General features: G+C 51.8%; 1 protein-coding gene across 6 annotated transcripts in view; it reads left to right on the top strand.

Moving 5' to 3' along the window:
* The window catches only part of Acad10 (acyl-CoA dehydrogenase family member 10), a 42,728-nt gene that overhangs the window by 13,883 nt on the left and 12,796 nt on the right, over positions 1 to 16,049 (top strand). For 5 of the 6 annotated variants that reach the window (XM_028855637.2, XM_028855636.2, XM_028855633.2 and 2 more), the window contains exons 4-11: positions 835 to 1,029; positions 2,281 to 2,439; positions 3,444 to 3,603; positions 4,775 to 4,916; positions 8,202 to 8,270; positions 11,751 to 11,932; positions 12,500 to 12,653; positions 15,337 to 15,482. In XM_028855637.2, the coding sequence (XP_028711470.1) occupies positions 835 to 1,029; positions 2,281 to 2,439; positions 3,444 to 3,603; positions 4,775 to 4,916; positions 8,202 to 8,270; positions 11,751 to 11,932; positions 12,500 to 12,653; positions 15,337 to 15,482 (1,207 nt within the window). The remainder of the gene's footprint in view (positions 1 to 834; positions 1,030 to 2,280; positions 2,440 to 3,443; positions 3,604 to 4,774; positions 4,917 to 8,201; positions 8,271 to 11,750; positions 11,933 to 12,499; positions 12,654 to 15,336; positions 15,483 to 16,049) is intronic. The other variant, XM_037198677.1, reaches the window with a different exon arrangement.

Raw genomic sequence — 16,049 nt, 5'->3', positions numbered from 1 at the left:
ATAATAAAATACTTAAATAAAATCTTTAAAAGACCCTAAAATTGTTCAGAAACTAAAGTTCATAAGGTTGATGCAAAGTACAACACAAAACCATCCAGTAGATTACTACTTATAAATGACATCTGATGAACAGGCTTTAAAGTTTAATGTATCCTCTTTTTTTTGTTCTGTTTGGAGACAGGATTTCTCTGTAGCCTAGGCTGCCCTGGAACTCACACTGTAGACAAGGTTGGCCTCTGCCTCCCAAGTGCTGTGATTAAAGGCCACCTCTGCCCGGCTTAATGTATCCTCTTTTGTTGGTCTGACTTTTTTGACTGGTAATCCAAGAGTGGAAAGAAGAACTCTCGTGACCAGAGTGGGGATACATCCCTGGCTATTTTAACTCTTCTAACTCTGGTTCTAACCCAAAGGGTTTGCTTTTCTGTTTTCTTGTTTGAGCAGGGTGTGAGAAGGGGTCTCTCTGCCACCCTTGCTAACATCAAAGCTGAGACTGCCCCCCCCCCTTCACCTCCCAGGGTTGAATTAAAGCCCAGCTTCTACATGAGTTTTTAAAGACTGACAGATAGCCAGGGCCAGTGGCATATACCAGTTGTCTTGGTTACTAGGGAGGCTGAGGAAGGAAAGTCACTTGACTCCAGGCATTTGGGGCTTGTCTGCCCAACATGCTGAGAACTCTGAAAATACAAATGAAACCCTAAAGTCGTGGGCAGCCAGCCTATGCTGGCCTCTTCCATCCCGGCAGCTGGAGGATGCTGGGAATAGGGTTTTGCCGGTAGACCATGAGGCACTACACTCTAATGCCTGCCGATTCTCCTGCCTCCTCTCCTGTTCCAGGCAAAGGCTTCCGTGCCTGTGGATTCATTTTTCTCTCTGCTGACCAGTGAAACAGTGGCCAAGCCATTCCCAGTGATGACACAGGCCATCTCTCAGATCAGAGCGGGAGGCCTTCAGACCGCAATCTTGACCAATAACTTTTGTCTCTCCAATGGGAAAAGCTTTTTGCCCCTGGACCGGAAACAGTTTGACGTGGTAAGTACAAGGTGATGGATGTGATGAAGACAGCCTGGGTACAACTTTAAATGCTGTCTGCTAGCAATCTCCAGTAAGTGGTTTTTTTTTGTTTTGTTTTATTTTGTTTTGTTTTTTCTACACACCTGTCCAAATTAGGTTTAGGTATAATATTAGATGTAATAAGTTTAAAATGGTCTTTTATTTTTATTTTGTGTCTTTTTTTTCTGTTTGTTCGGGGGGGGGGGGGGTTGTTGATTTTTTGTTTTGTTTTGTTTGTTTTTCGAGACTGGGTTTCTTTATATAGCCCTGGCTCTCCTGGAATTCCCTCAGAGATCCACCTGCGTGTGTGTGTGTGTGTGTGTGTGTGTGTGTGTGTGTGTGTGTGTGTGTTAACAAACAATAACAACAAAAAAAGGTTCTCATTATATCGCCCTGGCAAGCTGGAACTTGCTATATAGGCCAGTCTGGGCCTGGAATGCACACAGATCTTCCTGCCTTTCCTTCCAAGTTCTGGGACTAAAGGCATTCACTACCACATCCAGCAAAAACGGGCTCTTGCAACACACTTGTGCTCATAGCCAAGCACTGATGAGGTGGAGACCGCTTTACGTCGCACGTTCAAGCCCTCACCTGCATTTACATCCCTATCAGCCCTCACACGCCATGTGGTTTCTGACTCTCTCTCTACCTCATGTCTGATGCTGACCTCCAAATTGGTGCCATCCCATAGTACCTCACTGCTGTCTCTGAGATGGCTCCAAGGGTAAAGGTGCTTTCCTTAGAAGCTGAGGACCTGAGTCCTACCTGCCTTTCCCACAACATGACCGGCGGTTGTGAGGTTCACGGCTCCTTTCCTTGGGGTTGGCATTAAGTGTGACCCTCGAGTTGCGTCCTCCGGCTTTCCAGTCCCTCCCTTTAAGAAGGCAGCATCCAGCCGGGCGGTGGTGGCGCACGCCTTTAATCCCAGCACTTGGGAGGCAGAGGCAGGCGGATCTCTGTGAGTTCGAGGCTAGCCTGGTCTCCAAAGTGAGTTCCAGGAAAGGCACAAAGCTACACAGAGAAACCCTGTCTCGAAAAACCAAAAAAAAAAAAAAAAAAAAAAAAAAAAAAAAAAAAAGAAAAAAAAAAAAAAAAAAGAAGGCAGCATCCTTTTACAGAACAACCCTTCCTGTTAGAGTAAAAAACCCTGTGCCATCTCCTTTGTCTCAATCCTGTGCCCGTGTGCTTGTGGGAGCTGCACCTCCAGGGCCGCCCCCCTCTCTCCCCCAGGTGGTGGAGTCCTGCCTGGAAGGTGTCTGTAAGCCAGACCTCAGGATATATCAGCTGTGCCTGCAGCGGCTGAACCTGCAACCCTCAGAGGCCATTTTCCTGGATGACCTGGGACCCAATCTGAAAGCAGCCGCCAGCCTGGGCATTCACACCATTAAGGTAATCCTGGCCATCCCTTGAACCACCAGGATTAATTAGCACGGGCATGGCCAGGTGATCTTTTCCTGTTTGTGCCTGCAGCTCTCCTTGGTGACTCCCTTCGAGCAGTCATCCTGCTTCGGGCTAATTAGGAAATCTGTAACTTGCTGCTCCTCTCTGCAGTGTGGGAAGGAGGCCACGTGAGGAAAGTGGCCTTTGTCTGGCGCAGACTGTCTGAGCAAAGCTTTTCTAGATGGGAAGGCCAGGAGCCACCAGCCACATGGGTCACTTTAGGTCATGGCCGTGACGCCTGGACGCCATGTGCGATGGGGGGTGTCCCAGCCAGTTTTGTTCATCTGGGTTTTCACTGTTGAACTCACAGGCCGCAGAGACAGAGCCACCATTCCAGCCCAGCCCTCTGCCCTCTGTGCAAGAATGATACAGGCCTTTTCGTTTGTTCATTTGTTTTAGATCGTCTCTTTGTATCCCAGGCCAGCCTTGAGCTCCGGATCCTCCTAGCGTAGCTTCCCAGATGGTAGGGTGTGTCCCCATCCCGGCCTCTTGAGAACCTGTGGACGGTACTCTCCTGTGAAGGCGAGGCTCGGGGTTAGATGGAAGAGGAAACTCATTGTGCTTCCTCTGAGCCGAGCAAAGGCTCGGGCGGCCATTGTCTGAGAACCAACTTCTGGGCACTTCCCTCTAAGGCCGTGGTTCTCAACCTGTGGGTCACAATCCCTTTTGGGGGGGTGGGTCCCAATGGCCGTTTCACGGGGGTCACACATCAGATATCCTGCATATCAGATATTTACGTCACGATTCATAACAGTGGCAGAATTACAGTTATGAAACAGCAATATAAAGTTTCTGGTTGGGGGTCACCACGACACGGGGAATTTTATTAAAGGAGCACAGCATTAGGGAGGTTTTGAACCACTGTTCTCTAAGGTGTGGCCCTCTTGGAGACAGGCAGGCTGAAGGCCAGGCTGATGGGAACAAGTTGTGACTTTTTTTTTTTCTAAAACGAGGTTGACCATCCCGAGACAGCGGTGAAGGAGTTGGAAGCCCTTCTGGGGTTCCCGTTGTGTGGGGGTATCCCCAACACTCGTCCTGTGAGGAAGGCCATGGAGATTCCAAAGGATGCCCTGGAGAAATACCTGAAGGGCTTGCTGGGGACCCACGGCACTGGTAGGGAAGCTTTCCTGCTTAGGGGTCCTCTCCACACACCGTGGTTGTCACTTCCCACCCTGGTGGACTGTGTGGGTGCTGTTATGGCTCCTCCCACCGCAGTACTCCTAGTCTGGTGGGGCAGCCTTTGCCGCAGACTCGCCACCGAGGTGGAGGGAGCTTGGAGATGCATTGTGCAGTGAGCCGTTCTGACTTTTGAGACGGCGACTGTATGTTATATGAATTTAGAGACTGGGAGTCCAGCTCAGTGGTAGAGCACTTAACCTAGCATGGGTGAGGCCCTGGTTATGGCCCCACCACCACCAAAAAAAAAAAGGCTGCATGATTTAAAAAGTGGCAAGGCGACTCCTCTTCCCCGGTCCTCTTGTTCTCTGTATTCTGCCCTCTGAAAGATGGCATCTCAGAGCTTTGAAAACTTTCCTGGTGAGTCCCTTCCTTCCCCCAGCCTGGTCCTCTCGAAGGCTCTTATTTATAGTTTCGCAGTATGCTGTTTCCTAGCCTTGGGTTTCTTGGCAGCACACCCAGAGAGCTGAAGAACCCCCTAGACCATGCCAGCCAACGGCCAACTCCCAGGCCTGCTCACTCTCCTGCCAAGTGGAACAAATCTTACTATGCAGCTGGGGTGGATGAGGTCTGCCTCTCCCTGGAGCCTGCAAAAGAGCCGCAGACCTTAGCCTAGAGGCTGGGAAAGTGGGTCTCCTGTGGCAGCTTTGGCTCTACACGGCTCCTCTCAGCTGTCACGTCAGTGTCAGGCGTGGTTTGGAAGGACGTGGTGAGGGACATACAACGGCACTTTTGATCTCAGGCATAGGACATTCCACGGGGCCAGATGTGTTGCAATGACAGCTGGGACCGATAAACAGAAGCCAAGGGTCCGTGTTCACTAGGCAGGAGCTGGCAAGGGGCAATACACCCAACAGAGAGAAGAGGTGACCGCTGTGTTAAGGAGGTGGCCTTGGCTGCCCTGCAACAGCGTGTGGCTCTGAGTGTATAAGCCTGGGGCTCAGTCGTCGTACCCTGGGGTGGGGGGGGTGCATCGTCTCTTTCTGGGTACCGTACAGGAGGAAATCAGACATCCCAGAGGCACACCTCACTGGGAAGAAGGAGTTCCCGTCTGTCCAGATCTGGGTTCCGGATCCCCTCTGAGTGTTCTGTATTGTTAAACCTGCAGGGCCCATGGAGATCCTTCAGTTTGACCATGGACAGTCAAATCCAACGTATTTCATCAGGCTGGCTGACCGCCAGCTGGTTCTGAGGAAGAAACCCCCAGGGACCCTCCTTCCCTCTGCCCATGCCATAGAGAGGGAGTTCAGGTATGTTTCTGGGGGTCAGAGGGTGGTTGTCCAGCTGGTGTCCCCAGCACACAAGCTCAGTCCTAAACTGTCAAGGCAGCCTCAGTGAGACCGCCCCGAAGTCTCTCCCTCCTTTCTTTCTTTTTCTCCCCCCACCCCTCCAGAGCTGAGCACTGAACCCAGGACCTTGAGCTTGCTAGGCAAGCGAGCTACCACTGAGCTAAATCCCCAGCCCCAACTTTCCCTCCTTTAAAGAAACATTTTATATTTAAGTGTGTGTGTGTGGCGGGGGGACTGCCCATGAAGGCAAGAAGAGGGTGTTAGGTCCCCCGGAGCTGGAGTTACAGGTGGTTGTGAGCTGTCATGTGGATGTTGGTGGCTGAACTTGGTCCTCCGGAAGAACATAGCAATACACACTCTTTTTATTTTATGCGTATGAATGTTTTGCCTGCATGGATGTATGTCCATTTACCACATACCTGTGCAAGTCAGAAGGTGCTGGCTTCCCTGGAACTGGAGTTACACATGGTTGTGAGCTGCCGTGTAGGTGCTGGGAATTGAACTTGGGTCCTTTGCCAAAGCAAGCTCTGAGCTACCCTCTTCAGTGCTCTCAACTACTGAGCCATCTCTCCAGCCTCACCTAACCCCGGCTTTCGTTCTGAGACAGGGTATCACTGTGTATCCCCAACTCAATGGCTGTATAGACTAGGCTAGCATTGAACTCACAGAGATCCACCTGCCTGTGCCTCTTATGTGCCAGGACAAAAGGCATGTGCCACTATGCCCAACTGCCCTGAAGCTTTTAAAACTGTGATAATCAGTCTCCACCAGATGTGAACATGTTACCCACCTTTTTTCTTTTCTTTCTTTTTTTTTTTTTTGCTTTCCAAGACAGGGTTTCTCTGTGTAGCTTTGATTAAAGGCGTGCACCACCGCCGCCCGGCGTTGCCTACTTTTGTTCTGTGTTTGGTGTAATAAGGGGGTCTCACTGTGCTGCCCAGGCTGGTCTCTAACTCCTGCACCCAACTGATCCTCCTGCCTGAGCCCCCCAACTAACCAGTTTTTCTCTTTTTCTTTCTCTCTCTCTTCCCTTCCTGAGACAGCCTCATGTAGCCTGTGCTGGCATCGGACTTACCCCAGGATGACCTTGAACTCCTGATTCTCTTGCCTGGGCCTTACTCATCACTCCCACTCTTTCTTACTTTAAATTATTTTTAAATGATCTCAATGAATTATTTGTCTATGTGGGGTATGCACAAGCGTGTGCATGTTTGTGTGTGTGTACATGTGGAAGCTAGAGGCCAGCCTTAGGTCTGGATCCTCACTGCCCTTTGGATTTTTGACACAATCTCTCACTGGGACCTGGTCTTAGTGACTAGGGTTGGCTGACTGGCCAACGAGCCCCGGGGATCTACCTGTCTCCCCCTCCCAGCTCTGGGATTACCAGCATGCACCACTGCGCTGGGCTTTTTACATGGGTGCTGGGATTTGAACTCAGGTGCTTATGATAGTGCAGAAGCCATATATCTGACTGAGCTAACTTCTCAGCCTCCCCTTCCCACCGCATCCCCCCTTTTTTTAAAAAAAACTTTTCGAGACAGGGTTTCTCTGTGTAGCCCTGGCTGTCCTGGAACTCACTCTGTAGACCAGGCTGGCCTCGAACTCACAGAGATCTGTCTGCCTCTGCCGGGATTAAAGGCGTGCTTCCCAGCCCTTTTCAAAAGAAGTTGTTGTTTGTTTTGTTTTGTTTCCCCTGGGCAGGATTTTTCTGCTGCACAGGTTTAGTGAACTGAGTCCACTCCCTGGAACCCACATAAATGCGCCACCAGTCCGGCATGACCATGTACTCTTTCAGCCATGGTCTCCAGGTTGCCCAAGTCAGCTTCCCTAATAGCTAGGATTCCAGACCTGTGCCACCAGGACAGTTTAAACACACATAGTACAGAATTCTCTCTCCAGATCTCTTAAAGAAGAGGGGCAAAGCCGTTGGAACCCCAGGCTGGAGTCTCTCAAGGATGACTTGCTCCTCCTCTCCTGCTTCCCCTGCAGTGAATGTATGTGAGACAGGGCAAGTGTGGGACCCAAGGAGAATGGGACATCCTGGCCTCTCTTGTTCTGTCTTTCTGACTTTGATGCTGGGTCACAGGCGCACTCCTGTGCTTGATATAGACTCCCTCCCTCCCTCCTTCCCCCCTCTCCCCTCCCACCACCCCTCCCTCCCTCTCTTCTGCCACACTGGGAATGGAACCCTGGGCCTGTGTATACTATGTGAGCCTACCACTGAAGTACAGCCCCACCCCCAACATACTATTCTTAATTTAATTTTATTGCATGTGTTATATGTTGTGTATATGTGTGTGTGGTATGTGCACATGTGTGTTTGGTGTGCCTGTACATGTGCGTGTATGCAGAGGCCCAAGTCAGGTATCTTTTTTTTTTCTGGTTTTTCGAGACATGGTTTCTCTGTGTAGCTTTGCACCTTTCCTGGAACTCACTTGGCAGCCCAGGCTGGCCTCGAACTCACAGAGATCCTCCTGCCTTTGCCTCCCGAGTGCTGGGATTAAAGGCATGCGCCACCACCGCCCGGCCCAAGTCAGGTATCTTGTCTCAGTCACTCTCCACCTTTATGATTTTTTTTAAGTGTATGGGTGTTTTGCCTGCACAAATGTCTGTGCACTATATGCATGCAGTGCCTGCAAAGGCCAGAAGAAGGTGTTGGAGCCCCTAGAATTGGAGTTAGAGAAAGTTGTGAGCTGCCATGTGGGTGCTGGGAACCAAACCTGAGTTCTCTGCAAGAACAGACAGTGCTCTTAGCCTCAGAAGCCATCTGTTTTTTTGTTTGTTTGTTTGTTTTGTTTTGTTGTTGTTGTTGTTGTTGTTGTTTTGTGATACGGGTCTCACCATGTAGCCCTGGCTGGCTTGGAACTCGCTATATAGACCAGGCCTGACTCAAACTTGGAGATCCGCCTGCCTCTGCCTCCTGAGTGCTGGCTGGGATTATAGGTGTGCACTGCCCTGTGGCTTATCCACCTTAATGTTTTGACATAAAGGCCTCCCAGTAAACCTGAAGCCATGCCAGTCAATGAGTTCAGCCATCTGCCTGTCTTCACCCCAACCACAGCCTCAGGCTGGGGTAGGCACATGCTGCCATGCTCAGCTTTTGACATGGCTTCTAGGGATCTACACACGTGTCTCTGTGTTTGTGTGGCAGGCACTGTACCAACTGAACCCATCCCAACAATGTACTAGTTTTTAAATAAGAAAAGCAATTTGCCCACAACGATGTGTTTTCATTTGTTCTGGCAGGATAATGAAAGCCCTTGGGAATGCTGGTGTCCCTGTTCCCACTGTCCTTGACCTCTGTGAAGACTCAAGGTAAAGATCTGTGGATTTTCCCATTGTGTCCTCAGGCTACAGGAGAGAAAAGCCCATTGGTTAACTCAAGAGCCCATTCCTTAGAGCTGAGAGAATCAGCTGCAGCCACCTCCCCCAGATGCCCTAAGACATCCAAAAATCCAAAATAGCTTTCTTAGCATTCCAAAAATACATACCCACGTTGCTGAATGTGGTACATTTGTAGTCCCAGCACTTGGGAGGCAGAGGCAGGAGGCTACATAGAGAGACCCTTTCATGACTAAACAGTATATACACCACACACACACACACACACACACACACACACACACACACCACAGAGTCCACTGAGTTTCATGTTGCTTGCTTTTGTTTTTGTTTTTTTTTTTTTTATTGCGGTCTAAAATGTTTTGTTTGTTTGTTTGTTGAGACAAGGTCTCTCTATGTAGCTCTGGCTATCCTGGAACTATGTAGACTAGGCTGGCCTTTGCCTCCTGAGAGGTGGGATTAAAGGGGTGTACCACAGTGCCCTGCACTTCTCTTTTAAACTGCAGTAGCACTCTGTGTGTGTGTGTGTGTGTCTGTCTGTCTGTCTGTGAGACAGTTGTATCCAGGGATGACTGAATGGCTGATCTCTGCGCTTGCACCTCCCGAGGGCTAGGGTTACAGCATGCAGCATGCAGCACGCAGCACGCAGTTTCCGTGGTGCTGGGATGGAACCCAGGCTGTGTACGTGCTAAGCAAGCACCGTTTGTTCATAAGAAGCAGATTCCCCCGGCTGAGTCTCTCTTTTTCCTTAATATTTGATTAGGAAGATTTCCAAGCACACAGAACAATTGAAAGAAAACACAGCACCGGAGACATCTATTTATACTTCGGATTAAAATGCTGTTAATATTTGCCACACGTTCCATTCATATATGTGGAGTAATTTACATGCCCGTTTATTTATTTCTTTATTTATTTAGTTAGTTATTTTGAAGCAGGGTCTTACTATGTAGCCCAGACTGACTTCTGAGTCACAATTCTTCTGTCTCAGCCTCCTCCACAGTGCTGGGATTACCATAGCTGACTCCCAAGAATGTTATGCGTGTACGCATGTTCGTGAACGTGAGTGAATACGTGTGTGTACACGCATGTGGAGGCCAAGCTTGAGTGTGGTTCCTAAAGAGCCGTCTTGTTTGTTTGAAAAAGGGTCTCTCACTGGGACCTGACGCTCTCTAGGCCGGCCAGAAATCCCCGGGTGACCTGCCTGCCTGCCTGCCTCCCCAGTGCCGTGGCCGCTGGTACCCACCCCCAGACCTGCTTTGGGGCTTGCTTTTGTTTTCTGTGAGTTCTGGGGATCGAACTCAGATCCTCATGTGCGCGCAGCAAGCGTTTTACTGACTGAGCTAGCTCTTCCGAAGATGCCTCTGATGGGGCTGGAGAGATGAGGTGGCTCAGCGATTAAGAGCGTCTGCCAGCCTCACAGAACACCCGGGTTCTATTCCGAGCCTGCACACGGCAGCTCACAGCTGTAACTCCCGTGCCAGGGGATCCGGTGTCCTCTTCTGGCCTCGGCAAGCACCAGCCACTCATGTGCTGCGCAGACATACATGCGGGCAAGACACCCACACACGCCAAATTAAAACCCAAAAGAAGAATGTGTTTCAAGTCAGGACAGACTCACAGGATAATTTTTAGAACCGCTTTTTAGAGCAGTAAAGTGCTTTCTAGTCCTGACAACAGATGGTTAACGACGTGAAAGCCAGGGGGCTGGAGAGACGGCTCAGAGGTTAAGAGCACTGGCTGCTCTTCCAGGGTCCAGGGTTCAATTCCTAGCACCACATGGCAGCTCACAACTGCCTGTCATCCCATTTTCAGGGGGAGCTGACATCTTCATCCAGACATACATATAGGCAAAACACAAATGCCCATGAAATAACAATAAATAAATAAATAAATAAATAAATAAATAAATAAATAAATAAAATAAATGGCGGCAAATTACCTGAACACCACAAGGTGGGACATGTGCCCTCAGTGCCTTTAAATAAGGAGGCAGAAAACATCAGGACAAGGAGGGCTGTCGGACAGCGGCCCCGTGTGTGAGTAGATGCCGCACGAGGACCTCTGTGTATTTGTTCTCTTCATTTTAAAACTGGGTAAGCTTTACAGATGAGAAAAAGCAGAAGGAACCACCTGTAACTCCAGCCCCAGGGGATCCAACACTCCCTTGTGGCTTCCACAGGCACGTGGTGCTCAGACACAGCACAGGCAGCACAGCCGTGCACAGAACATAAAACGGGAGGGGAAAAGACAACTGGAAGTTTCCCTGTGTCCGCAGCCGCTCAGACCCAAGTAAACACACAGAGGCTTTATATTAATTAAAACTGCTCAGCCATCAGCTCAGACTTACTGCTGACCAGCTTTTACATTTAAACTCAGCCCATTTCTGCTCTAGATGTGGCCACGTGTTCCGTGGCTTTGCCTGTGTGCCGTTGCATGTTTGCTGCTCCCTGGCTGGCGGCTCCTCTGCTCTGCCTTTCCCCTTCCTCCTCTCTGGTTAGAATGTCCCGCCTAACCCTATTCTGCCTCACCATTGGCCAGACAGCTTTATTTATCAACCCATCAGAGCGACACATAGTCACAGCATACAGATTGACACCACTCATCACTGGGGCCTGAGAGATGGCTCGGAGGGCTGGCTGCCCAGCACGAGGACCCGAGTTCAAATCCCGGAACCCACGTAAAGGCTGGCCGGAGAGTGGGAGTGCCTGTGATCCCGGCGTTCCTGCAGCAAGATGGGAGGCAGAGCCAGGATAATCCCCGAGGCTTGTGGGCCAACTGCCTGCTGTACACAGTAGAGACCTGACCCTGTGGTGCGCCTCACGTATGCTCTTACACACACACACAGACACACACACACACACACATGCACACGCATGCACGCACGCACGCACACACGCATGCACACACACACATGCACACGCACACACGCGCACACACACACATGCACGCGCACACACGCGCACACACACAATGACACAGGCCTGTAATTCCAGCACTCTGGAGGCTGAGGCAGGAGGATCTAGAGTTCATAGACAACCTATGCTGTGCCGTGAGACCTTGTCTCAAAAGAACCAGACGGAAATCTTCAGACAGGCTTCTTAGAAAGTCTCCTTGGGATACACAGCTAGTCAAGGGCGGAAGTGGGACGTAAAGCCGGTTCCGAATGACTCCAGAACTCCTCCTCTTCAACAATTTGGTCTTAGTTAGTATCCCGTTAAAGCCTCTTCAGTGGTTTCGACACATGGGCCAAGGAGAAGTGAGAGCGTGCTGGCTGTTTGCACACACAGGCGGGCGTGGGGGGTGGGTGGGGGATGGGCACTCTCAGTTCTTTGCACTTAGAGGCGAGGGAGCCGCCGCCCCTCTCCCGAACCCTCCTCACAGAAACCGAGGGGGGGGGGCACCATGGCTGACGGCCGCTGAAGCGCCCAACCCCATCTGTGTCCCCGCCAGCATCATCGGCACCCCCTTCTACCTGATGGAGTACTGCCCAGGCATCATCTACAAAGACCCCTCGCTGCCAGGCTTGGAGCCCCGCCAGCGGCAAGCCATATACACGGCCATGAACCAAGTCCTGTGCAGAATTCACAGTGTGGACCTGCGGGCCACGGGCCTGGACAGCTTCGGGAAGCAAGGTGTGCAGGGGCAGCCCACCCCCACCCCCCCACCGAGAGTTCCTCTCACGAAGCCAAGCTCTGCTGCCAGGGTCTGGGTGGTTAGGGGTGCTGACCCACAACCCCGCCCACCTTGTGAACGCAGGCTGATCTTAACTGCCGACCACTAATTTCGTCCTTGGATGAGTGAGACACATCATGGACTTAATCAAGGACTCACTCTGTCCTTGCCACTTTTTTCTTCCTGAACTGTTTAATCCTTTCTTACCAATGCTGATCATAGCATTTAAGATAGACTTCCTCCTTCCATGTCTTCCTTCTTTCCTTCCTATTTAAAACGTTTTATTTTATTGAGCCAGGTGATGGCGCACGCCATTAATCCCAGCACTCGGGAGGCAGAGGCAGGTGGTTCTCTGAGTTTGAGGCCAGCCTGGGCTACAGAGTGAGTTCCAGGACAGCCAGGGCCACCCAGAGAGACCCTGTGTAGCCCTGGCACAGAAGTGCTGATGTTCTCACTGCTCTGCTGAACTCGCAGGGCACTGAAGGCCGTCGGAATGGCGTGCCATGTCCCAACCCTCTTCCCCTCAGGGGACTATATTCGTCGCCAGGTACAGACCTGGACCAAGCAGTACCGAGCAGCGGAGACCGGCAGCAGCATCCCAGCAATGGAGAGGCTTATCCAGTGGCTGCCGCAGCATCTTCCCAGGCAACAGAGAACCACAGTGGTGCATGGTGACTTCAGGTAGACACAGCCTGGGGGGAGGGGGGGGCGAGGCAGCGGCGGCGGCGGCGGCAGGGTATCCCATGTGGAAACTGATGGGCAAGGCCCGTGCAGGGGAGACCAAGTCAATGGTCGATGTTACAGACGGGAGTCATCCCTTCACAGAGTGTTTCCTTGATGTCAGGGTTTCTCATTGCTCATTGTCAACACCGTGACCTCTTAGGAGGTCAAGCATCATCTCTGGCTTTTGCTCACTAAGGTCCACAGCAGCCCCCTCTGGCCACCAGAGCTGCCTGCAGAGACACTGTCCCATGTGCCTGTGGGGAGGAGCTGTGCTGGGTGTGAAAACAGTGTCGAGATCAGGTAGCTGAGGGCATGTTCACTTCCTGTGGGCTCAGCGTTGGGTGTTGACCTTGTGCCCAGACTGAAGGAGGTCAGGGAGTGGATGTGGTTTCCTGGGGTGTGAGCTGAGTCTAGAGTTCTGCCTTCCCTAGACCTCAGTACACCTCCATCCAGCTGGGTGTCCAGCCGACCTTCCATGGCTGCCCTGGACTCTGCTCTTGAGGCACTCAGGGCACAGTCAACATTTTCTGCTTCTCAGCAGCTCCTGGAGGCCTGCCTTTGAGCTATACATCTTTTCTTTTCTTTTGTGTTTTGTTTTTTGAGACAGGGTTTCTCTGTGTAGTTTTGGACCCTGTCCTGGATCTCGCTCTGTAGCCCAGGCAGGCCTCGAACTCACAGAGATCCGCCTGGCTCTGCCTCCCGAGTGCTGGGATCAAAAGCGTGCGCCACCGCCGCCGCCCGGCTGAGCTACACATCTTATTCGGCCCCCGAACCACTTGATAATTTGCTTGCATTTGTTTCATTATCTTCTACCTGGGACCTTGGAAGACCTCCCCTCCCCATGCAAACCTCCCTCTTTGGTAGGGACGGGTGATGACTAGCCATAACTATTTTATGGCTTTTGTCTTTGCCACAAGTGTCACAAGTGTGACTAAACACAAGAGCAGGCAGGAGACAGCCAACAGCGGTCTAAAGGCCTCTCAGCTCTGGCGGAAACCCGAAGACACCACCGGAAAAGCACCCCTGCTCTTAGAGTGTGCTCCCCTTAGACGTAACACTGTCAAAGAGAGCTCCACCTGCCGCTCCGGGGACGAGGGCACCCTGAAGGAGGCGGGAACATAAACTGCTGGATTTGAAAGCTTAAAGCCAGGAAAACAGACAAAGCGGTTCCCCTCTAGCACAGCCTGGCACCTCCAAGGAGTCTCGGCAAAGATGCCAGCCCGCTGCTCCTTGTAGCACATGATGAACCAACCGTGTGGCTTGGGGGTGTGCTGGGATTCTGCTTAGCTGATAAAATAAACCGGTTGGCTCTACATGAGTCAACCTAAATGAATCTCAAGAGGACCATGCTGAGGAGAAAAGAGTCAGTTCATGCTGAGGAGAAAAGAGTCAGTTCCCGAAGGATAAGTGCCTGTGCTATTTATGCAAGTTTACCCAGGATCGAGAGAATGCCACCAGCGGATTTTAAGTGTGTGCATCACTAAGAGAGACAGAAGAGCGTGAGACTAATACAGGCCAAGTTCAAAGAAGGTTCAGAGTGAGGGTGGAGGCCGTGAGCTGAGCCTGAGGGGTGTGTGTGTGTGTGTGTGTGTGTGTGTGTGTGTGTGTGTGTGTTAGAGCTTCGAGGAAAAAACGGCCAAGCCGAAGTTGTGGCTTCTGTGAGGAAGATGGCCCGTGGGGCTCCGTGCTGTTCCCTGTCTTGTTGGGTCATTTTTTCTTCTAAAGATTTCGTTGACTTTTGATGAAGTGTCTATGTGTGCAGGTGAAGTCCAGGTGCCCATGGAGGCCAGACAGGAGTGAGGTCCTGCGCCCGGTGGTTGTGAGCCAGACTTCCACCGGGTGCAGGGACCCAAATTTGGGTCTTCTGCAAGAGCAGTATGTGCTCATAAGCACCGAGCCCCTCCCCAGACCCGTCCCGTTTATTTTTAAATCAAGCCTGCGTCAGTGTCCACTCAGGACTCGGAGGCCATTGCAGCGTTTAAAAGGAGAGGCCGCTGAACCGACTGGAACCACCGTGGAGTTCCTAACCAGTGGCTCTGCCTGGGCCAGCATGCTCCCCTGTAGCTACTGCATTTAACAGACTTTCACCACGGCCCCGGAGCCGACAGCTGGGGCAGGATAACACATCTCCACCAGGGTGGCTCTCTGGCAGGAGCTTGCTTTGCCGATGGCTGGCCTCCTCGGGCCATCCTCTGTGACTCTGTGGTTGGCCAGGATGGTGGCCCCTGGGTCACGGGGGACTTAACCTGGTAGCTCATGTCTCCGAAGCTGAGTGTACTAAAAAAGCCCTGTGACCTCCGCTGACCTCCGCCACCCTGGAGATCCCTCGGCAGCGTCACTTCTTCCGCTTGACATTCGTTAGAAGCCAGGTGCTTCGTGGAGGGGCAAGTGTGTCAGAGGATTCGCAGGCATGAATCCAGAAGGGGTAACGTCAGAGAGGGTGGCTCCTGGCCAGAGCCGTGGCCCTCGGGAGGGGAGAACAGCTAACTAAACATCCCCCGCTGATGCTCCTGACTGGTAGGGAGAGGACCTGGGAGCCCTAGCGGCTGGCTGAGGCACTGCTCACAGGGTGGAGGGTGAGCCCGGAGGGACAGAGGGAGTCTTCCCAGCTGTCTCCTCCATGCCTTCTGTGGCTTCGTAGGCTGGACAACCTGATGTTCCATCCCGAAAAGGCGGAGGTGCTCGCCGTCCTGGACTGGGAACTCTCTACCTTAGGGGACCCCTTTGCCGACGTGGCCTACAGCTGCCTGGCACACTACCTACCGTCCAGCTTTCCCATGTTGAGAGGTAGGAGCCGGTCCGGGGGCACGCACTGGCTGCAGTGGTGGCCGGCTGGGCTGGGCTGGGCTGGAAAGCGGGGTGCAAGTAGTTTGCCTAACAGTGTCACTGGAATGTGGGGGTACGAATGGGATGTATCTTCCTTCATCCATCACACCTTCTTTTCTTTCCAGTTTTTCTTTTGCCCCGGGGGGTTGAGTCTCGAGCACACTAGCTGACCCTCTGGCATGGAACTGGACTGCCAGCTTGCCTCAGCTCTTGCTGATGCGCCCAGGCTCACCTTACGCCTTCCATTCTGTGTGCGTCTCTATCTTTGTCTTTTGTTTCTGGGTTATCTGCCCTGAGACAGGCTCCTGACACGCCTACCTCCATTTTTCCAGGTGCTGGCATTACAGGCGTGTATCATCGCACCCAGTCTGTTCTGGAAACAATACTTTGTTTCAATGACCAAATGACCACAACCAATGACCATCTAATGTTACGATCTCACTGTTTCCACTTAGTTGTGTGCGCCACCTCCTCCACGACTGTCTGTGATCAAATGTCTGGTGGAGGATGGCATCTATCTGGGAGCTG

Source organism: Peromyscus leucopus, chromosome 23, assembly GCF_004664715.2.
Source record: "Peromyscus leucopus breed LL Stock chromosome 23, UCI_PerLeu_2.1, whole genome shotgun sequence".
Taxonomy (NCBI): Eukaryota; Metazoa; Chordata; class Mammalia; order Rodentia; family Cricetidae; genus Peromyscus; species Peromyscus leucopus.
This window is presented reverse-complemented; position numbering and strand designations above follow the sequence as displayed.